Genomic DNA, 27,030 nt, shown 5'->3' with positions numbered 1-27,030 from the left:
ACAGTAGTACTGTATAAACTAAACCCCAGAGTGTTCTGACCTACAGTAGTACTGTATGAACTAAACCCCTGGAGTGTTCTGACCTACAGTAGTACTGTATAAACTAAACCCCAGAGTGTTCTGACCTACAGTAATACTGTATAAACTAAACCCCTGGAGTGTTCTGACCTACAGTAGTACTGTATAAACTAAACCCCTGGAGTGTTCTGACCTACAGTAGTACTGTATGAACTAAACCCCAGAGTGTTCTGACCTACAGTAGTACTGTATGAACTAAAGCCCTGGAGTGTTCTGACCTACAGTAGTACTGTATGAACTAAACCCCAGAGTGTTCTGACCTACAGTAGTACTGTATAAACTAAACCCCAGAGTGTTCTGACCTACAGTAATACTGTATTAACTAAACCCCTGGAGTGTTCTGACCTACAGTAGCACTGTATGAACTAAACCCCTGGAGTGTTCTGACCTACAGTAGTACTGTATAAACTAAACCCCGGAGTGTTCTGACCTACAGTAGCACTGTATAAACTAAACCCCGGAGTGTTCTGACCTACAGTAGTACTGTATAAACTAAACCCCAGAGTGTTCTTACCTACAGTAGTACTGTATAAACTCAACCCCTGGAGTGTTCTGACCTACTGTAGTACTGTATGAACTAAACCCCGGAGTGTTCTGACCTACAGTAGCACCGTATGAACTAAACCCCGGAGTGTTCTGACCTACTGTAGCACTGTATGAACTAAACCCTGGAGTGTTCTGACCTACAGTAGCACCGTATGAACTAAACCCCTGGAGTGTTCTGACCTACAGTAGCACTGTATTAACTAAACCCCTGGAGTGTTCTGACCTACTGTAGCACTGTATTAACTAAACCCCTGGAGTGTTCTGACCTACTGTAGTACTGTATGAACTAAACCCCTGGAGTGAAAAGACTACTATAGAGAGTTGGTCTATAGAGAGGCACCCCCTGATCTCAGGCACAGAGCTGGGCAGACAGCCTGCTGGTATTGGATCCGGTGGAGGTGTGATGTTGGGCCTACAGAACAGACCTGGAATCAGTGGAATGGGCTGTTGGAAGTATTGCATTGGGACTTTAGGATGAGGCCTGCTGTGTACAGTTGTTAGGTTGGGTGGAGGTGTGGTATGGGTGCAAGAAAAGAGGTCTATATGGGTGTGTGGGGACTGGGGCTGGGGGGTAGTGGATGGGGTACATGGCCTGCTGTAGGGAAATGGGGCTAGGGCTGGTGGAGGTGTATGGAGGCTGGAGGTCTAAAATTAGGTGTGTCGTCTTCGAGGATATGACTGGTGGGAATCATGGGTGTGTGTGTTGGTATGTGTCTATATGTACATAAAAAGTGTGTGTGTGTGTGTGTGTGATTGTGTGTGTGTGTGTGTGTGTGTGTGTGTGTGTGTGTGTGTGTGTGTGTGTGTGTGTGTGTGTGTGTGTGTGTGTGTGTGTGTGTGTGTGTGTGTGTGTGTGTGTGTGTGTGTGTGTGTGTGTGTGTAGGGAGCTGTGCCTGCTGTATCAGAGGGTGCAGCAGTGAAGGAGACTGGTTGAGAGAAGCTGTCCTCGGGTGGCATGAAGAAGTAGACAGACACTGGCATCGCGTCGCGGTCCAAACACACTGCAACTTACACTTATGTGGCGTGACTAAGAGGTCCAGGGTCTTCTGGGAGAGATTGGGCCAAATCGCCATCATCTCTTTCCTCAGCTCTGCATCCATCTGGTGTTTGTCCACACCTCCTACACACACACAATGACACACACACACAAGCAGGCACACACACACACACACGCACCAGTGTATACACACACATATAATAGCAACACACACACATAAACACACACATTCACATCGATACAAATACACAGCAGAGCCATAGAGGTGTAAGAATTGACGCACAGACATGAAAACACACACAAGCACACAGACATGAAAACACACACAAGCACACAGACATGAAAACACACACAAGCACACAGACACAAGAGAATGTGTTTGTTAATAGAGGTGAGCTTTGACTCCCAGTTAAAATGTATAGTGTGGATGAGCCATGTAACACAGAGACATGGGGATTAAATAGTATGTCTGGCCATCTTCACTTTAATTGGGCCAACCAAATAGAGTGAGACTCAATTACATTGAAACTATGATTGTTATTTCACAAGAACTCTACAAAGTCTACAAAAAAAGAACTGTAGCCTATTTGAAACCCTATTACACTGACAGTATGGCTGGTAGTACACATTAAATTCTATTGGTTAATAAGAACCATACAAACTCTATAGAAAAAGAGCTGTACTTAGGACACCGTGGGAGAAGCAGAGGGACCGATGTAGGTGTCAGGGACAGCAGGGTACACACGATACACAACCACCTTACAGTAGCAGACTGCCCCGCTCTGTTCTAGGGAAGACAAGAAACAGGGAGAAGAGATGGTGAAAAAGGCAAGCAGGAAAGAGGGGTTCCAAACCTTCCGTACCCTTGGCGATCTTGATGTCCAGCGCCGTGCGGATCAGGGCCATCAGGGTGGAGTTGAAGTGGACTGAGTTGTCGTCGGCGACCGGGAGGTCCATCCGCAGCAGCCTCTGTTGGAAAGAGCCAATCGGGGGAAGGTGGGTGAGTAAAAAGGGTGTTCCCCCCAGGAAGTGGAGGTATAGGTGTGTTCTGAACCTCCAGGTGAGGAGACAGGGAAAGGGGGTTGGGGAGAGGGGGGGGGGGGGGGGGGGGGGGGGGTGAGGGGGAAGGGGAGGAAAGGGAGCTCTGTCATTTTTTGTAGCAGTTTCTATGAGTCTGTCTGTCTATCTGTACGTCTGTCTGTCAACTATACAATGTGTCGTTGGCATTGCTATACCAGTTATGGCAGCTGAGTTGTTATTAGGTACTGTCAGCACCAAAAAGATGTAAACATTGATATTTCAGTCATTTGATCCTTTCATGGCGGTGGCAAATGATACCATTATTTCTTTACAGCCTGTGAGAGCCAAAGGGTTAAAAAGGTTAACATTACACTTCCACTACTGATTACTATGAGTTGGTTGGTTCCTCTTGTGGGTGTTACCTTGTTCATGTCTGTACACAGATATGAATAACAGTCCTTGTTGTGTTACTTAGGAGGACCTCACAGGTTCAGTAGTGTCACAGCATTATTTATGCCTTCTCTGATAGAGGGTGTAGGATGAAGTTAGACTCTGATCCAATGTCAGCTTTGTGCGTTTTCCCCTTGAATGGTTTAGTTCAGGATTATGGGATATTAATCTGATTCTAGATCAGTAAGAGCAGACAGCTGGCTGCCACTAACAGAGCTCCCCGTAGTGGATTGGAGATTCACAGAGTTCAACAGAGACCAGGCCATAAAGCGATAAAGCAAAACTGAGGGACAGAGGGAGGGGAACGTCATCGTTTTCATTTATCCTTTATTCTGGTCTTGTCAATATAAGAGAAATGGACACGAGACAACACACACACACATGCACAGACAACACACACAGACAACGTGACGTTAGTGTGTGAGAGACAGGCTCGCAGTAACCGTTGTCACGGCGACATCCCAGACATGCAGCAAGACCATGCCAACCACTCTGCTCTGCTCCCCTACCCCAAAACCCTGTGACACATACCCCATCCTCCCCTGTCCCCCCCATGCAACATGCGGTGCACACATAATGCTTCACAGGACAAGCAGCGGCACAGCCGTACACAGAAAGCATCCTCTGTGTGGTTTAATAAAGAATAATGTTTATCTGTTTGGGTTTAGTAGTGGTTACTGGCAGGAGGATATGACATCATTGAAACTACATGTGCTACATCTATAGGAGATATTAGATGAAGGGCTGTTGTTGTCATACAGAGACAATAGAGCTGTAAAGCTCTATTCAAATCCTCTGATCTCTCAGTAAATAATGGGTGCAGGGCCTGACAGGGTTAATAGGTGAGTGTGAGAACAGAATTCAGCCTATCAAGGTAATCTAAGAAAATCAAGATGGCCGCCGCGGCAGCCATTTTTTAAAAGGTAAGATGGGCTGAGGTTCTAGGTTAGGCTGCCTTAGGCCTGAGGAGGGCTATACAATAGGTGTTCGTGGGTGGGGAAAAATACATCTCGTTATCAGAAAATAATTGAAAAGAGAGAGGGGGGGTTGGTTGTGAGTGGCGTTTTAGAGATCGTTTTCAAAAGCAAAAGAAGGGAGAAGTTGGAGGATGAGAAGAGGTTTGAGGATGAGAGAGAAAAAAGACGTCAGAGAGATAAACAGCGAGTGATAAGAAAAAGAGGTTGAAAGTGATAGAATAAAAGAAAGATCTACCACCACACAAGCTGGTCGAGTCTGTAACACAGCATCCTGCCTGAAGACTACTGTCTGTCTGTCTCTACAGAACAGAGAAGAGTGGGGGTGACAATTTAACACTACACATACAGGGGACATTTTTCTGTGGGTCAGAGGTGAAGGTCAAGTGTGAGGGTTTTGACCTCTCTCATTGGGCTGGTAGGTAGTGATGGTGGGTGGGGAATAGGGGACAGGTGAAGGGCAAGAATGGGGGTCTGTGGGTTTTTAATGTCAAACTAAGGTCATCACCTACAGATGACAGTTTACACAGGGAAAGGGGAGAGAGGTATTTTCAAAGACTGGACTGTTGCTATGGTTACCCCCAGACACAGTAGATGGAGGTGGTGGGGGATGGAAGGTTAGAGGTCAAAGTCTGAAGGAGGGGTTATATTACAGGGGACACTTCAGGAGGGAGGCTGTTAGGACTGAGGGACAAAACGGAGGGAGGAGAAGAAGGGAGAGAAAAGAGAGGATAAAGCAGAGAGGTGAGGCAGGGAGAGGAGAGATGAGCTGAGCTGATAGGAATGAATGAACAGAGGACAGAAAGGCAGAGAGATGCAGATATGCAGAGAAAGAGATGGAGAGAGAGAGAGATGGAGAGAGAGAGGCAGGGAGAAATAGAAGGAGAAATAGAAAGATAGAGAAATGGCAAAGTGAAGAATAGAAAGAGAGAGAGAGAGACGCGGAGAGAGGGATGCTAGAGATCGAGGTGGAGGTAAAGATTAGCAGAGATGCAGGTAGGGGGAGCAGCTGGGAGGATAAGGAAGGTTTGAGGGACAGTAAGTTCTGGCGGTAGAGAGATCTTCTGTGCCTACAGATTGTTCTGCTTGCTGCCCCTGAGGCTCACAGCGATCTGCCTACGAAGGGACACGTGTGTGTCATAATGGTGTCATAATGTGTCGTAATGGTATCATAAGAGTGCCATAATGTGTTGTAAGGATATAATAGGGGGTATGAGGTTATATTAGAGCAGTGGTCACTACCATCCCTGGTCTGAGAGAGAGGGTGTGCAGGACAGGTTTCTGTCCCTGATTCTGTTGGTCAGCTAATCAGCAAGACCTTGATTAGTTGAATCAGAGAACTGTTAATTCTCCAGGACCAGGGTTGGTGACAACCAAATTAGTTTGGTATATGAGTGTGTGTTAGAATATCTGAAGGATTTCACAGGTATATAAGGGTATTTAACAGACATGAGTGTGTGTCGGTGTGTGTGTGACTGTGTATGACAGTGTGTGAGAGAGGTAATGGTAGTGCCCGTGTGGTGGTGGGGGTGAAGGGGCAGGCATGCGAGTGGCGGGTTAGGAGGAGGGGAGGAGACAGCATGTGAAGAGGAGGGGGACTGGAAACAGAGTAGAACTGCATTGACAGAAGAACGGGGACTGGTGGAAAAGATTCACTTGCAGATTTTACTGCAGGGCCGAAGAGATTCTACTACAAAAAAGAGGCTAGACGTTATTCTGTGGCAATGATAACAGTTAACTGGTTAGCAAACTACACAACCAACTAGATAGACAACAAACTATAATCCACCTAAGGGGACCTTTCAGCTCTCTGTCCTCTACCCAGAAAATACATCCTGATTTGTATATGTTGGACTACTGTACAACTAAAGACAGAGACCTGCTCCTCTATGTGTGTGTATGTGTGTGTGTGTGTGTGTGTGTGCCTGTGCGTGTGCGCGTGTGTGTGTGTTTGCAGTAGCGCCATCCACAGGACGGAGAGACTCAGAGGACAGAAGTCTTACGGACCTTCCAAGCCCGGCTGCACACGCATACTGGTGTGTGTGTATGTATGTGTTTTTGTCTGTTTATGTGTGTGTAGCTGTGTGCATACACTATTTTGCCAGCTTGGCCAAACATTTATATATATTTTTGTATAAATAGATTTCTTTAATATTTTTCCACTAGTATACATTAAAGAGGTCACTAATGTACACACCTGTATAGAGTCAACATGGAAGTTTGAGACCCCCTGAAGTTTACTTTAGCCAAAGCTCCTATAGTTACCACAGCTGATTGGTGTATTCTATTCCACTATGCACTCTATTCGGATTTGTAAAGCTTTGACTGGCAAAAACAAGGTGTGGGTGTATGTGTTTGATAATACGTTTGTTTAGAGATGTGTGTGTGTGTTTCCGTCAGTATACACGGTGCAAAAGAGCTGAGAAGTTCCCTCCATTCACCCCTTCCTGTGGATAAACCTGTCTGACCTTTGTCCCTTGACCCTAACCCCCCCGCCCCTCACCCCTAAACCCCCAAACCCCTACCCTCCATCCCTCCTCCCCATTCCCCACAACGACATCAGCGCTCCCCTCCATCAAATAACAAAAGAGCAGAAAAAAATGGAGATAAAGCAAAATATCAGAAACAAAATGTATAGAGAAGAAGAAGAATACAGCAACACTACGGATACACAGTAACGCGGAGGAGGAGGCACTAAGCCCCCTGGTTCTAGGGGGTCCTGACCTTGTAGGCCACCCGTGCCGGGCACCTGTTCCCCAGGCCTAGCGGAGGGCTCATATGCCTGAGCATGTCATACATATCCCTGCAACTGATCCTGCCACTGCATGTCAGCGCAGCACAGCCACCGCCCCCCACAGCCACAGCCAGAACAGCCACAGCCAACCACAGCCAACCAGGGAGAGAGCAGAGAGAATAAGAGAAGAGAGCAGGGGTGGGAGAAGGGTAGAGAGAGAAGGAGAAGAGGGAGGGAGAGAGAGCAAGAGAGAGCGAGGGAGAAAGAGAGAGTGAGGGAAGAGAGAGAAGAGAGAGGGACACAGATAGAAAGAGATAGAGAATGAGAGTGAAAGAGAGACCAAAGCAAAGAGTAGAGGAGAAAAAAGAAAAAAAACTAAGTTATTTGGCTGGTTTGAGAGCGAGACGCAGTGAGGTTGTCTAGAACTGGTCTGAGTGGGCGGGTGAGGGGGGGTAGAACTGGTCTGAGTGGGCGGGTGAGGTTGTCTAGAACTGGTCTGAGTGGGCGGGTGAGGTTGTCTAGAACTGGTCTGAGCGGGCGGGGGTGTATATCTTGTAGAAGATAAGACGGGGGTATAGGGAGGAGGAGGAGCGGAGTTGAGTAAAGTTGGAGACTTTTAGTAGAAGTAAAACATAGTTCTATGCAAGTGGGAGGGGATTGCATAGAAGAGCAGAGGACTTCAGAGACAAGCACTGAGCTCCACTGCTGGGACTGGCCTATACCATGATGAGGGTGGGGTGTCAATGCAGTTTCTGTCCTCCCCCCCAAGAACAATGCAATGCTACAGATCCCACAGTGTGTCTAGCACCGCGCCTAGCCGTGGCTCAACAGCAAGCAAAACAACAGAAAGAAAAATGACCAAAGGAGAACAATCATAATTCTTTTTTTTCTTCATAATCAAACTCTTAAAAGTTTTTTATTTATTTTTCATTTCAGTGGTGCACAACGTCATGCTCGTCTGGGTGTCTGCATTGTCCTACACATTCTTGTTTCAGATCAGAATGCAAGTAGAAATGGTCAAAATAAAGAAGAAGAGAGAAAGTATAACAAAAATGAAATCCAATCAGATCAGATAAGCGACACTCATTCCATTCTTGGATGCTGTAGCAGGTGTGGTTGAGGATTTTTAGTGGAAGTCAAACCTTGCAGGCCACTCTATGGGGGCATTTCTTTCCTAAGCCAAGAGGCGGGTCGATAACTCGCAATAAACTGTACATATCCTTATAATGAATGCGGCCGCTGCAAAAAGAACAGGAGGAGTCAGAACAAAGGTAGAGGACAGATACGACAAGAGAGAACAATGGGAAGAAAGAAGAGCACAAGATTGACAAGAAACAAGATATCATAACAGCAAAATTACTGTACGGTGTACACACATACTACACACACCACACACACACACACACATTGTTGTTGCACGTCACCCGTTTGAGCTGTAGTGCTTTTCTTCTGCAATGACACTGCAGTCTTTCCCTGTTCCTACCATTCTCTCAGCCTATCCCTTCTCTGTTTAACCACTTCCTGTCTATTATCGTTCCTGTTTTCCTAATACAACCCATCCCCGTCTCTCTCAAATCCTCTTCCTAATATTACCCATCCCCGTCTCTCTCTCAATTCCTCTTTCTAATAGAACCCATCCCTATGTCTCTCAATTCCTCTTCCTAATATTACCCATCCCCATCTCTCTCTCAATTCCTCTTCATAATAGAACCCATCCCCATCTCTCTCTCATTCCCCTCGTTCATTCCCTTCCCCCTCTCTGCCAGCAGTGGTGTGTGCCAGTAATTGGTTGTGTGTGGAGTATAATTAAGGAATAGCTCATTAACTAGAAATGCATGTGAATGCTAAATGGCCTAATGTGTAATAGCCACTTGTCATACAGAGGCCCATCTCCCCATAGATTGTCTGTTCCCCCTCCCTCCCTCCTTCCCTCCCTCCCTCCCTCCCTCCCTCCCTCCCTCCCTCCCTCCCTCCCTTGCTTCTCTCCAGAAAATCCTCCTTGTTTTCTTCCATGCCTGTCTTTATCTCAATTCGCCATGTTACCAAAACCTTTTAATTCTGATTACTTTGATATTCCTACCCATCTCAGTCGCTCATTCTCTCTCTCAATTTCCCTTCCCCCACCACTGTGTCTCTACCTCCTTCCCTCAATCCACTCTCTCTCCCTCCTGCTCTTCCCTTCTTCTCTCCCTCTACATTGCAGACTACAGGACAGCAGAAGGATAACAGGCACTGGAATACAGATACTAGGAAACTTAGCGCGTGTCAGGTTCCACTGGGGTTGAATATACAGTACTGTAAAGGGGAGGTTTGTTGCCACAGTAAGTTTTGGCAGTATGCAGATTCCAGAGGGGGTGGAGGTGGGGTGGGGGTCTGAACCACACACAGAGAGGGAGAGGGCACAGGGAGGGAGGGATAACTGGATCACTGAGAAGGTTACTCCTCAGATCCATGATCCCACCTACAGCTGCTGTCTTGTGTGGGTTCTTTAGACTGATTTGGGTTCAGTTCAACTACAGGAGACTTGGCCTTTATATCCTTTATGACTATGGAGTAATTTACTTCATGGTTACTGTACAGCTCCCAGACTCCCACTCTTTTCATCTGCTGTTCCCAAAGACTGGACTTAGATCAGTTTTACCACAGGCTAATGAGATCTAGTGCCAGGGTTGAACTAGAGCCTAGCCTGAGGACACGTTAACAGTGTTTACACCAGTAAGTTATACAACACTACTGTACACAGTACAGGAGGAGTTAACGCTCAGAGATACACAGACATGAGAGGTTGATGTCTACCTCTGAAAAAGTAAACACATTAAACAACAAGAAACCATTGGCATCGTGTGTGTATGTGTGTTTGTGTGTTTTTAAATCACCCAGATTATAAGTGTTCAGTATATGAGTGTTTATCATGAGGTGCTGATGTGATGCGTCACATGTGTAAGATGTGTGTGTATATCTGTATATATATACAGTATATGTGTGTGTGTGTGTATGTGTGTGTGTGTGTGTGTGTGTGTGTGTGTGTGTGTGTGTGTGTGTGTGTGTGTGTGTGTGTGTGTGTGTGTGTGTGTGTGTGTGTGTGTGTGTGTGTGTGTGTGTGTGTGTTTCTATGTGATGTGTTCATGTGTGTCACTCACCAAGCTGCTTGGTCATATTCAGCCCATATCCTGACATACTCGTCTAGATGATGTGGGCCGAGGATGGAGGAGTCTCTGGTCAGGTACTCAAAGTTGTCCATGATGACAGCCACGAACAGATTCAGCATCTAAAAATACAAACAGCCACATTATTACACAGTATTATGTCAGCCAAGCAAGTGTGCACTTATAACAGACTAGGGTTGCAAAATAAATTCCCTGGTTTTACAGAAATCCTGCACTGTAAACCTCAAGGCATTTTTAACTCAAATACTTCTAATAAGTTGTACTCTAAGTCAATAAAAAGTCATTATTACTTAACATGTTTATGTGGTACTGACTCAAAAGTAAATGAGAAGTCACACCAACTAAATGTTTAAAAAATATGATAACAAATGAACATTTTCCCCAGCATGCTCTATTGCAGTTAGATTTTTTGGAATTGTTTTTAATATCTGTGTTTTTGCATGTACATTGACTGATTGACTAAATGTTATGCTACAAAAATATAAATATAATTGTTTCTAATCCAATCACTTCATTTTTGCACTTGTTACTGAAATGGTTGTTCCAGTTTAAATGGCTTATGTAGTTTCCTCCCACTGTTCTTAACCCTGGCAGTCATTATGAATGCAGGATGAGGGTGAATACACATTTCAACTGTTGGATAGCCTAACGCTGGCTAAATCCCAACAGGAATTACACCTTACACTTTGCAAGCCAGCATAATGGGATTTACAGTTAGAGTTGCACAATTCTGGTAAATTTCCCAGGATTACTGGAAACGTTTTGGGGAAAGTTTGTGGAATTTTGCAAACCTACTTGCATGACTGATGTGGCCTGTAAACGAAGAGTTTCAGGCCACTGTATAAGGCCTTATGAGACATGTAATGGTTCAATAATAATGATCATTTTCGCCTAGGAACTCTCTTGGGGAAGACCAAAGGCTTGAAAACTAACGAATTCAACAACCAAGTCTCTGTCATTAACAAATACAGTCATGGGTGGTAACTCTACAATTCAATCGAAAAGGCAAGGCACACTGGGAAATTATTGGAGGCATGGATTAGTGGGAGCGTTAAATTTAAGAATACCTTACAAAACAATGCATTTGTATTACACATATGAAGGTAGTACTGCTAACTTCAGCTATTTAAGTTTCTTAACTTCACTTTTTTAGTTAATCGGTTTCCTCAAAATGTTTGAGTAGCCAAAACTTATCCGGTTTTGCAGTGTGGTTGGACTATTCTGGATTTCCTGCTTTTTCCCTCCTGATTCCGGGAATCCTCCAACTAGGATTTAGGGAATTTTGCAATCCTATAACCGACACTAAGGGGGAAAATATGACTGAAAGGGGAATAGAGAAAGACAGACAGCTAGTGCTTCTCACCAGGAAGGAGCAGAAGAAGATGAAGGACACAAAGTAGAGGTAGGCAAACTGGCTGCCACACTCTGGTTCAGTGTTCCCTGCCAGAGGATCACAGAGCTTCCCTCCAAGACACGACAGCATGATGTCATGCCACGCCTCGCCCGTGGCACTCCTATACAAATACACACACGTTGGAGACACACGTATGCATGTACTGTACACACAGGCACACACAAATGTAAACACACACACACCTGAAGAGCAGCATGAGAGCTTGGAAGAAAGTCCTGAAGTTGTTGTGTTCATTGATGGCGCTCCCCTCCTCCTCCTCCATCCCTATGTTCCCAAACAGCTGACAAAATAACAAACTGTCAACATGCTAGGTAATATGGGAGAATGCACAACCTCACACACGTCCCTATGGCAGGCAAGTGTCACATTCCCTGGATGCTTTTTATAAAGTTCATGTTGATCTGTAAAAATGACCATTCATTTTGACTTGTTTTTCTTCTGGTGTCTCTACTCACCTGCATCCCGATGATGGCATAGATGAAGAACAGCATGCCGATGAGCAGACACACATACGGCAGCGCCTAAACAGACATAAAGAGCTGGAGTACTATTCTGTGTGTGTGTGTGTGTGTGTGTGTGTGTGTGTGTGTGTGTGTGTGTGTGTGTGTGTGTGTGTGTGTGTGTGTGTGTGTGTGTGTGTGTGTGTGTGTGTGTGTGTGTGTGTGTGTATTCTGTCATCGGTCCCCACAATGCTGCTAAGTGGGTTTTGTGCAGAGGTGGGACCAAGTCACTATTATTCGAGTCATGAGCAAGTCTCAAGTCCCAAGTTCCAGGTCTTAAGTCGAGTCCCAGAAAGAATAGGTTGAGTCTCGAGTCTAGTCCAAGTCGTGCATTCTAAGGGAAAGTCGAGTCAAGTAAACAAATCTATACATGCAATGACTTGTTCCAACTACAAATCCAGGCCTTGGGACTATGAGGTTCTATCTGACATGTCAGAAATGAGTTAGTCACATATAATAGATCTTTAGATGGTTCTTCATATGTCTGTAAAGTTACATTTTTGAAAAAGTACATTTTAAGTGAAAACATGTAAACTATACAATTCTGTGAGGTCACATCGTTGTTCAGTGATGACAGTCATTTGTCTAATGATCATAATGCATGTCTTAATGTATTTGATGTGTCCTGACTATTTTGGTCAAATACTAATTCTATCATTTATGTATTCAAATAGCTACAGTCTTAAGAACTGAATATGTCTAATTTAGAAGTGTCAAATAGAACCTTATGGCTGAACACAGATTAACATTTCAGAACCATAAGCTTATCTGCTAATGCACGCCCCTAAAAAGAACTCACTACAAAACAGTTCTGATGTAACGATGTATGAGAGTCGGGAAGCAAGTTCAGGGAGTGAATTGTTTTATAAATAAATGAAAAAAACAAGAAACACAAACAGCGCACCGACACGAAACAAGAACAATGACGACTCGGGAAGAAACCAAAGGGAGTGACTTATATAGAGCAGGTAATCAAGGAGGTGATGGAGTCCAGGTGAGTGTCATTATGCGCCTAACGCTGGTGACAGGTGTGCGCCCTAACGAGCAGCCTGGTGACCTAGAGGCCGGAGAGGGAGCACAAGTGACATCTGAGATCTGGGATGTGAAAACTGATGCTCAATATCTCAGAACTTTGCTTAGTGCAGATAGAGCCTTATACTCCCAAGGTCACAAAATCTTTGTCTATTTATTGTGGCTTCCAGACATCCCTTTTCCTTATTTTGTCTACAACATTTTGATTACGTGATAATTGATTTTAACAACAAATTCCAAATCCAAGCTTCATTTTTATTCATTACATTTTAAGCAATTTTGACATACCAACATACCAGTAAACCTATGCTAGTAATTGTTGCTTGATGCCCCATTGCTGGTGAGCATGCAAAGTAATATTCTTGATCAGCACAATTTTTGGAGCTGCATATTTATATATGTCAATCCTCTCTTCCTACAATTTGGTGTGTGCACTGCACCCGATTATAAAGCTGTACAGTAGATGATATAGCTGTACAACAGATGATATAGCTGTACAGTAGATTATATAACTGTACAACAGATTATATAGCTGTACAACAGATTATATAGCCGTACAGTAGATGATATAGCTGTACAACAGATGATATAGCTGTACAACAGATGATATAGCTGTACAGTAGATGATATAGCTGTACAACAGATGATATAGCTGTACAACAGATGATATAGCTGTACAACAGATGATATAGCTGTACAGTAGATGATATAACTGTACAACATATGATATAGCTGTACAGTAGATGATATAGCTGTACAGTAGATTATATAGCTGTACAACAGATGATATAGCTGTACAGTAGATGATATAGCTGTACAGTAGATGATATAGCTGTACAGTAGATGATATAGCTGTACAACAGATGATATAGCTGTACAGTAGATGATATAGCTGTACAACAGATGATATAGCTGTACAACAGATGATATAGCTGTACAGTAGATGATATAACTGTACAACATATGATATAGCTGTACAGTAGATGATATAGCTGTACAGTAGATTATATAGCTGTACAACAGATGATATAGCTGTACAGTAGATGATATAGCTGTACAGTAGATGATATAGCTGTACAACAGATGATATAGCTGTACAACAGATGATATAGCTGTACAGTAGATGATATAGCTGTACAGTAGATTATATAGCTGTACAACAGATGATATAGCTGTACAGTAGATTATATAGCTGTACAACAGATGATATAGCTGTACAACAGATGATATAGCTGTAGAACAGATGATATAGCTGTACAGTAGATTATATAACTGTACAGTAGATTATATAACTGTACAACAGATGATATAGCTGTACAACAGATGATATAGCTGTACAACAGATGATATAGCTGTACAACAGATGATATAGCTGTACAACAGATGATATAGCTGTACAGTAGATGATATAGTTGTACAACAGATGATATAGCTGTACAACAGATGATATAGCTGTACAACAGATGATATAGTTGTACAACAGATGATATAGCTGTACAACAGAAGATATAGCTGTACAACAGAAGATATAGCTGTACAACAGATGATATAGCTGTACAACAGATTATATAGCTGTACAGTAGATTATATAGCTGTACAGTAGATTATATAACTGTACAACAGATTATATAGCTGTACAACAGATGATATAGCTGTACAGTATATCATATAGCTGTACAACAGATTATATAGCTGTACAGTAATGATATAGCTGTACAACAGATTATATAGCTGTACAGTAGATGATATAGCTGTACAACAGATGATATAGCTGTACAGTAGATGATATAGCTGTACAGTAGATGATATAGCTGTACAGTAGATGATATAGCTGTACAACAGATGATATAGCTGTACAGTAGATGATATAGCTGTACAACAGATGATATAGCTGTACAACAGATGATATAGCTGTACAACAGATGATATAGCTGTACAGTAGATGATATAGCTGTACAGTAGATGATATAGCTGTACAACAGATGATATAGCTGTACAGTAGATGATATAGCTGTACAACAGATGATATAGCTGTACAACAGATGATATAGCTGTACAGTAGATTATATAGCTGTACAGTAGATTATATAACTGTACAACAGATTATATAGCTGTACAACAGATGATATAGCTGTACAGTAGATTATATAGCTGTACAACAGATTATATAGCTGTACAGTAATGATATAGCTGTACAACAGATTATATAGCTGTACAGTAGATGATATAGCTGTACAACAGATGATATAGCTGTACAACAGATGATATAGCTGTACAGTAGATGATATAACTGTACAACAGAGGATATAGCTGTACAGTAGATGATATAGCTGTACAGTAGATGATATAGCTGTACAGTAGATGATATAGCTGTACAACAGATGATATAGCTGTACAGTAGATGATATAGCTGTACAACAGATGATATAGCTGTACAACAGATGATATAGCTGTACAACAGATGATATAGCTGTACAGTAGATGATATAGCTGTACAGTAGATTATATAGCTGTACAACAGATGATATAGCTGTACAACAGATGATATAGCTGTACAACAGATGATATAGCTGTACAGTAGATTATATAACTGTACAGTAGATTATATAACTGTACAACAGATGATATAGCTGTACAACAGATGATATAGCTGTACAACAGATGATATAGCTGTACAACAGATGATATAGCTGTACAACAGATGATATAGCTGTACAACAGAAGATATAGCTGTACAACAGATGATATAGCTGTACAACAGATGATATAGCTGTACAACAGATGATATAGCTGTACAACAGATGATATAGCTGTACGGTAGATTATATAACTGTACAACAGATGATATAGCTGTACAACAGATGATATAGCTGTACAACAGATGATATAGCTGTACAACAGAAGATAAAGCTGTACAACAGAAGATATAGCTGTACAACAGATGATATAGCTGTACAGTAGATTATATAGCTGTACAGTAGATGACATAGCTGTACAACAGATGATATAGTTGTACAGCAGATGATATAACTGTACAGTAGATTATATAGCTGTACAACAGATGATATAGCTGTACAACATATTATATAGCTGTACAACAGATGATATAGTTGTACAACAGATGATATAGCTGTACAACAGATGATATAGTTGTACAACAGATGATATAGCTGTACAACAGATGATATAGCTGTACAACAGATGATATAGCTGTACAACAGATGACATAGCTGTACAACAGATGATATAGCTGTACAACAGATGATATAGCTGTACAACAGATGATATAGCTGTACAACAGATGATATAGCTGTACAACAGATGATATAGCTGTACAACATATGATATAGCTGTACAACAGATGATATAGCTGTACAACAGATGATATAACTGTACAGTAGATGATATAGCTGTATTGAAGGTAGTGCAATGTTACAACTATCTTTGGACATATACAGTTGAAGTCGGAAGTTTACAAACATTTAGGTTGGAGTCATTAAAACTTGTTTTTCAACCACTACACACATTTTTTGTTAGCAAACTATAGTTTTGGCAAATCGGTTAGGAGATCTACTTTGTGCATGACACAAGGAAATTTTCCCAAAAATTGTTTACAGACAGATTATTTCACAGTATCACAATTCCAGTGGGTCAGAAGTTTACATACACTAAGTTGACTGCCTTTAAACAGCTTGGAAAATTCAAGAAAATTATGTCTTGGCTTTAGAAGCTTCTGTTAGGCTAATTGACATCATTTGAGTCAATTGGAGATGTACCTGTGGATGTATTTCAAGGCCTACCTTCAAACTCTGTGCCTCTTTTCTTGACATCATGGGAAAATCAAAAGAAATCAGACAAGATCTCAGAAAAAGAAATGTAGACCTCCACAAGTCTGGTTCATCCTTGGGAGCAATTTCCAAACGCCTGAAGGTACCACGTTCATCTGTACGCAAGTATATACACCATGGGACCATGCAGCCGTCATACAGCTCAGGAAGGAGACGCGTTCTCTCTCCTAGAGATGAACCTACTTTTGTGCAAAAAGTGCAAATCAATCCCAGAACAACAGCAAAGGACCTTGTGAAGATGCTGGAGGAAATAGCTACAAAATTATCTATATCCACAGAAAAACGAGTCCAATATCGACATAATCCAGCAAGGAAGAAGCCACTGCTCCAAAACCGCCATAAAAAAGCCAGACTACGGTTTGCAACTGCACATGGGGACAAAGATCGTACTTTTTGAGAAATGTCCTCTGGTCTGATGAAACAAAAATAAAACTGTTTGGCCATAATGACCATCGTTATGTTTGGAGGAAAAAGGGGAGGCTTGCAAGCCGAAGAACACAATCCCAACCGTGAAGCACGGGGGTGGCAGCATCATGTTGTGGGGGTGCTTTGCTACAAAAGGGACTGGTGCACTTCACAAAATAGATGGCATCGTGAGGGAGGAAAATGATGTGGATATATTGAAGCAACATCTCAAGACATCAGTCAGGAAGATAAAGCTAAGTCGCAAATGGGTCTTCCAAATGGACAATGACCCCAAGCATACTTCCAAAGTTGTGGAAAAATGGCTTAAAACCTGTTATGGCTGCAAGCCCGATATCGGTACACCTATGACAACATCCAGCTCAAAGTGCAGGGCGCGAAATTCAAAAAAATATTTTTTTTAAATATTTAACTTTCACACATTAACAAGTCCAAGACACCAAATGAAAGATACAGATCTTGTGAATAAAGCCACCATTTCAGATTTTTTAAATGTTTTACAGGGAAGACAAAATATGTAAATCTATTAGCTAACCACGTTAGCAAAAGACACCACTTTTCTAACTCTTACTCCATCAGGTGCTATCACCAATTCGGCCAAATAAAGATATTGATAGCCACTAACCAAGAAAAAACCTCATCAGATGACAGTCTGATAACATATTTATTGTATAGGATAGGTTTTGTTAGAAAAATGTGCATATTTCAGGTATAAATCATAGTTTACAATTGCACCCACCATCACAACTCGACTAGAATAAATACAGAGAGCAACGTGTATTACCTAATTACTAATCATAAAACATTTCTTAAAAATACACAGCTCACAGCAATGGAAAGACACAGATCTTGTGAATTCAGACAATATTTCAGATTTTCTAAGTGTTTTACAGCGAAAACACAATAAATCGTTATATTAGCATACCACATATGCAAATGTTACCCGAGCATTGATTCAAGCCAAAGAGAGTGATATCGTTATCATCGCCAAAATATATTAATTTTTTCACTAACCTTCTCAGAATTCTTCCGATGACACTCCTGTAACATCATATTACAACATACATATAGAGTTTGTTCGAAAATGTGCATATTTAGCCACAAAAAAACGTGGTTATACAATGACAATACTAGCAAAACTAGCCTGAAAATGTCGGGCGCCATCTTTCACAGTGATCTTGTCTCATGGATAACTATTCATAAACTTGACTAAAAAATATAAGTTGGACAGCTATCGAAAGACAAATTAGTTCTTAATGCAATCGCTGAATTACATTTCTAAAATTATCCTTACTGTGCAATACAGGGTTCGCCAAGCGAAGCTATACCAAACAAAATGGCGGAATATGCGTTTAACATTTTTTCGACAGAACAACGATTTATCATCTTAAATATTTCTTACTATGAGGTAATCTTCCATCAGAATCTTGGGCAATGTATCCTTTCTTGGGTCTAATCTTCTTTTGGTCGAAAGATGTCCTGTTGTCCGTCGAAATGCCCACTAACGTTCGACCGGGACCCCGAAACGTGCCCGGTGCTTCAAAGTTCATCACATAGAAATGCCTCAAAATCGCACTAAACGGATATAAATTGCTATAAAACGGTTTAAATTAACTACCTTATGATGTTTTTAACACCTATAACGAGTAAAAACATGACCGGCGATATATTACTGGCTAAACAACAGCTTGGAAAGAGAGGAGGTCCAACGTCCATCGTGCGTCAGGCGCAGGGAGCAAAAGAACGGTACATCCGGTCCTTTGGCGTTTTATACAGGCCCTGATTGCGCAATCGACTCCATTCAAATTGTCACCACTTACTGACATCTAGAGGAAGGCGTGGGCAGTGTTTGTATCCTCATAGGATTTACAGGGACTTTAAAACTGACCTGGAACCAGAGGCCAAGATTTCTGAAATCTCACTCACTGGGAGGAAAAGTGCTGTAGAATGAGTTCTGTTTCACTCAGAGACATAATTCAAACGGCTATAGAAACTAGAGAGTGTTTTCTATCCAATAATAACAATAATATGCATATTGTACGAGCAAGAATTGAGTACGAGGCCGTTTGAAATGGGCACCCTTAATCAGAGCTACTCAATACTGCCCCTGCAGCCATAAAAGTTAAGGACAACAAAGTCAAGGTACTGGAGTTGGCCATCACAAACCCTGACCTCAATCCTATAGAATATTTTTGGGCAGAACTGAAAAAGTGTGTGCGAGCAAAGAGGCCTACAAACCTGACTCAGTTACAGCAGCTCTGTCAGGAGGAATGGGCCAAAATTCACCCAACTTATTGCGGGAAGCTTGTGGACGGCTACCTGAAACGTTTGACCCAAGTTAAACAATTTAAATGCAATGCTACCAAATACTAATTGAGTGTATGTAAACCCACTGGGAATATGATTAAATAAATAAAAGCTAAAATAAATCATTCTCTCTACTATTATTCTGACATTTCACATTCTTAAAATAAAGTGGTGATCCTAACTGACCTAAGACAGGGAATCTTTACTAGGATTAAATAGGAATTGTGAAAAACTGAGTTTAAATGTATTTGGCTAAGGTGTATGTAAACTTCCGACTTCAACTGTATAATCCACCTAAACTTGGCCTATCTGAAATATGAAAATTATCTATGAAAAGATCAGCCTATTGTTCTGGCAAAGTTGAGCCTGATGAAGACAGCTTGTCTTCATTGGAAGACAAGCTGGACAAGCGAAACGTTGGACATATTTTTTTTTAATAATAATAATTTTTGCATCTGAGCTCCTAGTGTGTGCGGCTCTCCTTCATTTTTCAAAGATGAGCCTGTAGCAGATTGATTAATGTAGGTAGGCTACTCTGTTTTTGCCAGGCAAACCGGAGAAAATTAAGTGCTTTCTTTCTGGTCACTAATCTGGATATGTGCGCCTGCCTTTGAGCGCAATGCTGATGACTGGTCATTGGTTAACAGTCAAGACGCTCAATTTTTGGGAACTGAAGCATAGATTACAATCATTTGGTGCAATGCCGTAGGCTTAGGATAGTGACCAGTTCGAATAACCAAGGGTAAAAATATAAAATACAAACGGTAGTCTATAATTTTTATGTATTTTTCCCATTCAGTTTCACACTTACGACCCCCCAAAACCTTCTATAGTGTGCTACTATAGCTCACACAACCTGTGTTGATTGACGGTTTGCTGGTCCAATCAGAGGGACAAGTGTGCATTTCACTAGCAAATCTTTTTTGTTGTTGTTGCAAGTGCGATACTGAATGAGTGACACAAAACAAGTGACCAAATGTTACAAAACCTGGCCAGATAAGTCATCAGTCTCAAGTCTAAGTCGAAGTCCCAAGTCTTGAGGCTCCAAGTCGAAGTCAAGTCTCAAGCTGTTTTATTTTCTATGAAGTTGACTCTCAGGTCATCAAATCTGTGACTTAAATCTGAATCGAATTCATGTCATGTGACTCGAGTCCACACCTCTGGTTTTGTATGTGTATTCTGTCATAGGTCTCCAGAATGCTACTACTAGGGTCTGTGTGGGTGTATTCTCATAGGTCCCTACAAAGCTTACCTCTCTCTCTCTCTGTGTGTGTGTGTGTGTGTGTGTGTGTGTGTGTGTGTGTGTGTGTGTGTGTGTGTGTGTGTGTGTGTGTGTGTGTGTGTGTGTGTGTGTGTGTGTGTGTGTGTGTGTGGAGGGGGGGGGGGCATTACCTTGAAGGATTGAACAAAGGTCCAGAGCAGGATGCGGATGGTCTCTCCCTGCCGGAGCAGTTTGATGAGCCTGGCAGCCCTGAACAGTCTCAGGAAACTCAAGTTGATGAAGTTATTCTACAACACCCACAGTATGACCAGACACAAGAGAGAAGAGAGAGAGAGAGAGAGAGAGAGAGAGAGAAGAGAGAGAGAGAGAGAGAGAGAGAGAGAGAGAGAGAGAGAAGAGAGAGAGAGAGAGAGAGAGAGAGAGAGAGAGAGAGAGAGAGAGAGAGGAGAAGAGAGAGAGAGAGAGAGAGAGAGAGAGAGAGATAGATAGATAGATAGATAGATAGATAGATAGATAGATAGATAGATAGATAGATAGATAGATAGATAGATAGAGATAGATAGATAGATAGATAGATAGATAGATAGATAGATAGATAGATAGATAGATAGAGATAAATGGGAGGGGTGAGGGGTAGAAAGAAGGAGAGATGGAATAAGGGGGAAGAGAGGGATGGAAAGATAGAGGCAGGGACAAATAGAGGGAGAGAAGTGTGGAGAAAAGGAGTTACGGGGTAGAGAGGAGAAGCTTATCACTTGCCATGCAATGTTAGATAACTATTTCCTGTCCTAAAACAAACCAAACCATAAAAGCAGGGGAAAAGTTCAAAACCAAACTGAATAGGATTCAAAACCAACAGAAAAGCAACCAAACAGAACTGGAATCAAATGCAAACCAAACCAAAAAATGCAAGGCTTGTAACAGGCTCGGGCATATCCAAGGAGTTAGAAGAAGGGAATCGATACAGGGGAAAGGAAAATCATATGTTTTCAAAACCTAACCATTGGCACCCAATTGGGGCAGTAAGTAGTAGCAGTAGGTAGAAAGTAGTAGTAGTAGTACTAGTTTGTAATAGTAGTAGTAGTTTGTTGTAGTGGTAGTAGTAGTAGTAGTAGTAGTAGTAGTAGTTTGAAGTAGTATTAGTTGGTAGTACTGGTAGTAGTAGTAGTTGGTAGTAGTGGTAGTAGTAGTCAAAGTAGTTTGTAGTAGTAGCTGGTAGTAGTGGTAGTAGTAATAGTAGCAGTTTGTAGTAGTTTGTAGTAGTAGGTCCCCACAATGCTCAGATATAAAGGCGCCGGAGGGGATGGCTCCTAACCAACTGTGCTATTATGTTTGTTTTTTCGCATTGTTTGTAACTCATTTCGTACATAATTTGCTGCTACCGTCTCTTATGACCGAAAAGAGCTTCTGGACATCAGAACAGCGATTACTCACCTCGAACTGGAGAAAGATTTTTTTCTGCTTTGTCAAGACAAGGCCCAAATCCCCGTCATCAGTGTGAAGAAAAGACGGAGAAAAGGGAGGAGGGCCGAGTGCCTTGTAAGAATTTGCCGAAGAGTAGGTAAACTACCGCTACCCTCCATATTATTGGCCAGCGTGCAATCATTGGAAAACAAACTGCACGATCTACGATTAAGACTATCCTACCAACGGCACATTAAAACTGTAATATCTTATGTTTCACCGAGGCGTGGCTGAATGACGAAACGTATAATATAGAGCTGGATGGCTACGTCTGGTAAGACGAGGGGTGGAGGTGTGTGTCTATTTGTCAATAACTGCTGGTGCGCGATGTCAAATATTAAAGAAGTCTCAAGGTAGTGCTCGCCTGAGGTAGAATACCTCATGATAAGCTGTAGACCACACTATCTACCAAGAGAGTTCTAATCAGTATTTTCGTAGCCGTCGATTTACCATCACAAACCGATGCTGGCACTAAGACCGCACTCAACGAGCTGTATAAGGCCATAAGCAAACAAGAAAATGCTCATCCAGAAGCGACGCTCCTAGTGGCCGGGGACTTTAATGCAGGCAAATTTAAATCTATTTTACCTCATTTCTACCAGCATGTTAAATGTGCAACCAGAGGGAAAAAAACTCTAGACCACTTTTACTCCACACACAGAGATGCATACAAAGCTCTCCCTCACCCTCCATTTGGCAAATCTGACCATAATTCTATCCTCCTGATTCCTGCTAACAAGCAAAAACTAAAGCAGAAAGTACCAGTCACTCGCTCAATACGGAAGTGGTCAGATGACGCGGATGATATGCTACAGGACTGTTTTGCTAGCACAGACTGGAATATGTTCCGGGATTCATCCAATGGCATTGAGGAGTATACCACCTTAGTCTCCGGCTTCATCAATAAGTGCATCGACGATGACATCCCCACAGTGACCGTACGTACATTTCCCAACCAGAAGCCAAGGATTACAGGCAACATCTGCACTGAGCTAAAGGCTTGAGCTGCCGCTTTCAAGGAGCGGGACACTTATCCAGACGCTTATAAGAAATTCCCCTATGCCCTCAGACGAACCATCAAACAGGCAAAGCGTCAATACATGACAAAATTTAATCCTACTACACTGGCTCTGATACTCATCGGATGTGACAGGGCTTGAAAAATATTACAGACTACAAAGGGAAACCCAGCCGCGAGCTGCCCAGTTACGCGAGCCTACCAGACGAGCTAAATGCCTTTTATGCTCGCTTCGAGTTAAGCAACACTGAAGCATGACTGAGAGCACCAGCTGTTCCAGACGACTGTGGGATCACACTCTCCGTAGCTGATGTGAGTAAGACCTTTAAACAGGGCAACATTCACAATTACCTCGACTAACCTGTACCCCCGCACATTGACTCGGTACCAGAACCCCTTGTATATAGCCTCGTTATTGTTTTGTAATTTTCTTGTCTTATTTTTTTTTTTTTATTACTTTAGTTTATTTAGTAAATATTTTCTTAACTCTATTTAAACTTCATTGTTGGTTAAGGGCTTGTAAGTAAGCATTTCACGGTATTCAGCGCATGTTTTTAATTGTATTTATTGAACCTTTATTTAACTAGGCAAGTCAGTTAAGAACATTTTCTTATTTACAATGCCGGCCTACCGGGGAACCATGGGTTAACTGCAACCTTTCGGTAACTGGCCCAACGCTCTAACCACTAGGCTACCTGCTGCCCCCCACATGAGGCTACCTGCCGCATGTGACAAATTAAATTTGATTTGATTTGAGTAGTAGTAGTAGTAGTAGTAGTAGTAGTAGTAGTAGTATGAGTAGTAGTAGTAGTAGTAGCAGTACTAGCAGTAGTAGTAGTAGTAGTAGTAGTAGTAAATAGTAATAGTAGTAGTAGCAGTAGTAATAGTAGCAGCAGTAGTAGTAGTAGTTAGTAGTAGTAGTAGTAGTAGTAGTAGTAGTAGTAGTAGTAGTAGTAGTAGTAGTAGTAGTGGGTGCAGGGAACCGATTTTCTTGTAAATACAACCAAATGCACTGATCCTCAAGGCAAACGCACCACCACACAATATGGAACTAGCTAGATCACAGCAAGTTAACCAGGTGTCAACGCAACGCAGCAAAGCTGACAGCTCTCCTCCACAAGGGATTGGCTCGTTTTAGTCCTGTGACACTATAAAGTCAGGTTCGATTCCATTTCAGTTCACTCAATTCAGGGGATAAAATGAGATAACATTTAATTAATAAAATAAAAATTGTCCACTGTTGCTTTAAGATGACTCCTGAATTTCAAGTCACCTCCTGAAATAACAGAATTTACATGGAATTGAACCCAACCTTTCTTGCGTCACAGTCAGAGAAAGGGGAGGGGGAGTGGGGTTCTGGGTTGAAGGACAAACTGCAAATATATTGATGATATTTAGAAATATAATTGTTACAAAGTTCTAATGTTGATATAACAGTGATAGCATTACTATAATTCCATATTCATAGGGCGAATCATACGACTCGTCTTGCTCAAATTATTACACACTTAATGGTGAAAGCATTTGTAAAAACCACTACAGAAATCAAACTGTACTTGATTACTGTAAACTATGTTTGTGATGCTCACTGTCCTATGATGTGCATGGTCCTTCAACCCTCTACCAAGGGAAGGGTTCTGGGTTAGAGAGGGCTTGGCAGTAGGCACATTCAGCTCCCATCAAGAGCATGTTCACTATGGTATTGCAACACAAGCCTATGTGCGTGTATTTATTTAGCTATGTACTGTTGTATGTGTGTATATGTTGTGTAGGTCAGTGTCCATGTATGTCTGGGTGTGTTTAACTTATCTGTCTATGAGTAGTATACGTGTGTGTCATCCCTGCCAGAGACATGCAGTGCGGCAGCATGCACCGTAGCCCGGTCTGCCATGGGTGAAGCTTTAGACCCAGTCACTCTGTGCACTCCTGTCACACCTTACTCCCCTGGCTCTCACAGACACTAGCATGCATGTGTGTGTGTGTGTGTGTGTGTGTGTGTGTGTGTGTGTGTGTGTGTGTGTGTGTGTGTGTGTGTGTGTGTGTGTGTGTGTGTGTGTGTGTGTGTGTGTGTGTGTGTGTGTGTGTGTGTGTGTGTGTGTGTGTGAGATTGCTTTTAAGGAATGTAAGTGGTGCATGTCTAGTGATTGTGAGAGTATTGTCCACAGGACAATGGCTGTGTCCTAATAGGCTTGACCAGCTTCCTTTCCTTGTTCCTTTCCTACATTACCACAGATCTGATAGAATACTTTTACAACACATTTGTTCTTCCTTCCCTCCTTGAAATAATCACTGATTGAACATGATCAGATTAGCGAGAGCAGGAGTTCCACCACATAGCTACATAAAGGTAACTGCCAAAATAGAGGAAACACCAACATAAAGCGTTGTAGTAGGGTGTTGGGCACCACGAGCTGCCAGAACAGCTTCAATGTTCTTCCATGATAAAATTCCATTACTCCTGTCTCAGGCGTCGCTCCATTTTCATGCTCATCAAACCATTCAGTGACCACTCGTGCCCTGTGGATGGGGGCATTGTCATCCTGGAAGAGGTCACTCCCATCAAGACAGAAAGGTTGAAAGGGTTCATTCAGAAAGGCTGTGTATTTATTGGCGTTTACCTTGCCCTCTAAAGGGATGAGTGGACCATGCCAGGAAAAGCACCCCACACCATAACAGAGCTGCCAGAAGCCTCATTTACTCAAGTGTTTCCTTTATTTTGGATCAGATCAGTCAGATCGGTCAGATCAGTCAGATCAGAGCTGTGATCACTTCAAGGAAGGGAGGAAGGAAGGATGCATTTGAACAGTATTAAATCAGAACCTGAAGGGTATTAGGACAATGACTACTGGCCAATTCCAAATTGACCTCAAGCCCCTCTAGGCCTATCACATGTGTAGATCTGAAAGCATTGGATTGGTATCAGTAATCTGACAACGAACCCATCCAGATAGGATAGGTGGAATATTTGCTAAATCCTATCTGATCCTTTTAGATCTATACAAGGGGTAGTCCATTTGGGATTGGTCGAATGTCTCTGTCCGGTGACTGGGAGCAGGAGGTCAGTCGAGTCATCTTGTCAAACCTGGGTCAGAGATCAAAGGTCAGGGGTCACTGCCAGGGTGAGGAGTCGAGCAACATGCATCACCACAGCCACACCAGGAAATGGATGCAGTAATTCAAGTATCTCCAAAAAAGTACAAACCATCTACATGTGTATGTTGCAGATGACATGGTTTATAGCGGCATTTTTGGAGTTTGATTTAACAAAGAGTGCGATTGGCCAGGCCAGGTTTCATGGATGGACACATAGTGCATTTTGATTGGATGAATTCGTCAGAAGGGAGAGGGACGAAGTAGTTGCCATTAAGTAGCGTAGAGTTAAAGAAAGCATGTAAAAAAAGATAAAACAGGAAATGAATTGTCATTATGTACACTCATTATTACTGAGTTCAGTTCATAACACTGCCTCCATACATACAACAGTTCAGTCATAACACTGCCTCCATACATACAACAGTTCAGTCATAACACTGCCTCCATACATACAACAGTTCAGTCATAACACTGCCTCCATACATACAACAGTTCAGTCATAACACTGCCTCCATACATACAACAGCAGGGATATCAACGACTAGGAAACCGATGAAGTTCCAAAAATATATTATGAGATTACTCCTAACATGACATTACTCCTAACATGAGATTACTCCTAACATGAGATTACTTTTAACATGAGATTACTTTAACATCCACACACTAACAAGCTTCCATTGGGCTGCGAGGAAAATGAACATGATTGTGAAGTCGTGTGTTTGAATCAGCGCAATGGCGCT

General features: G+C 42.1%; 1 protein-coding gene across 1 annotated transcript in view; it reads right to left on the bottom strand.

Moving 5' to 3' along the window:
• The window catches only part of LOC120036666 (voltage-dependent P/Q-type calcium channel subunit alpha-1A-like), a gene marked incomplete at its 5' end in the record, with an annotated part of 43,839 nt that extends 22,840 nt beyond the window's left edge, over positions 1–20,999 (bottom strand). The window contains 8 exons of the mRNA XM_038983052.1: positions 1,637–1,744; positions 2,485–2,590; positions 7,942–8,038; positions 9,940–10,067; positions 11,330–11,480; positions 11,563–11,660; positions 11,836–11,901; positions 20,883–20,999. Of these exons, the coding sequence (XP_038838980.1) occupies positions 1,637–1,744; positions 2,485–2,590; positions 7,942–8,038; positions 9,940–10,067; positions 11,330–11,480; positions 11,563–11,660; positions 11,836–11,901; positions 20,883–20,999 (871 nt within the window). The remainder of the gene's footprint in view (positions 1–1,636; positions 1,745–2,484; positions 2,591–7,941; positions 8,039–9,939; positions 10,068–11,329; positions 11,481–11,562; positions 11,661–11,835; positions 11,902–20,882) is intronic.
• Between the last annotated feature and the right edge of the window lie 6,031 nt (positions 21,000–27,030).

This window comes from Salvelinus namaycush, unplaced genomic scaffold (assembly GCF_016432855.1).
Source record: "Salvelinus namaycush isolate Seneca unplaced genomic scaffold, SaNama_1.0 Scaffold1418, whole genome shotgun sequence".
Classification (NCBI taxonomy): domain Eukaryota; kingdom Metazoa; phylum Chordata; class Actinopteri; order Salmoniformes; family Salmonidae; genus Salvelinus; species Salvelinus namaycush.
Note: the sequence above shows the minus strand (reverse complement) of the source record. Positions and strands in the feature narration are given on the sequence as shown.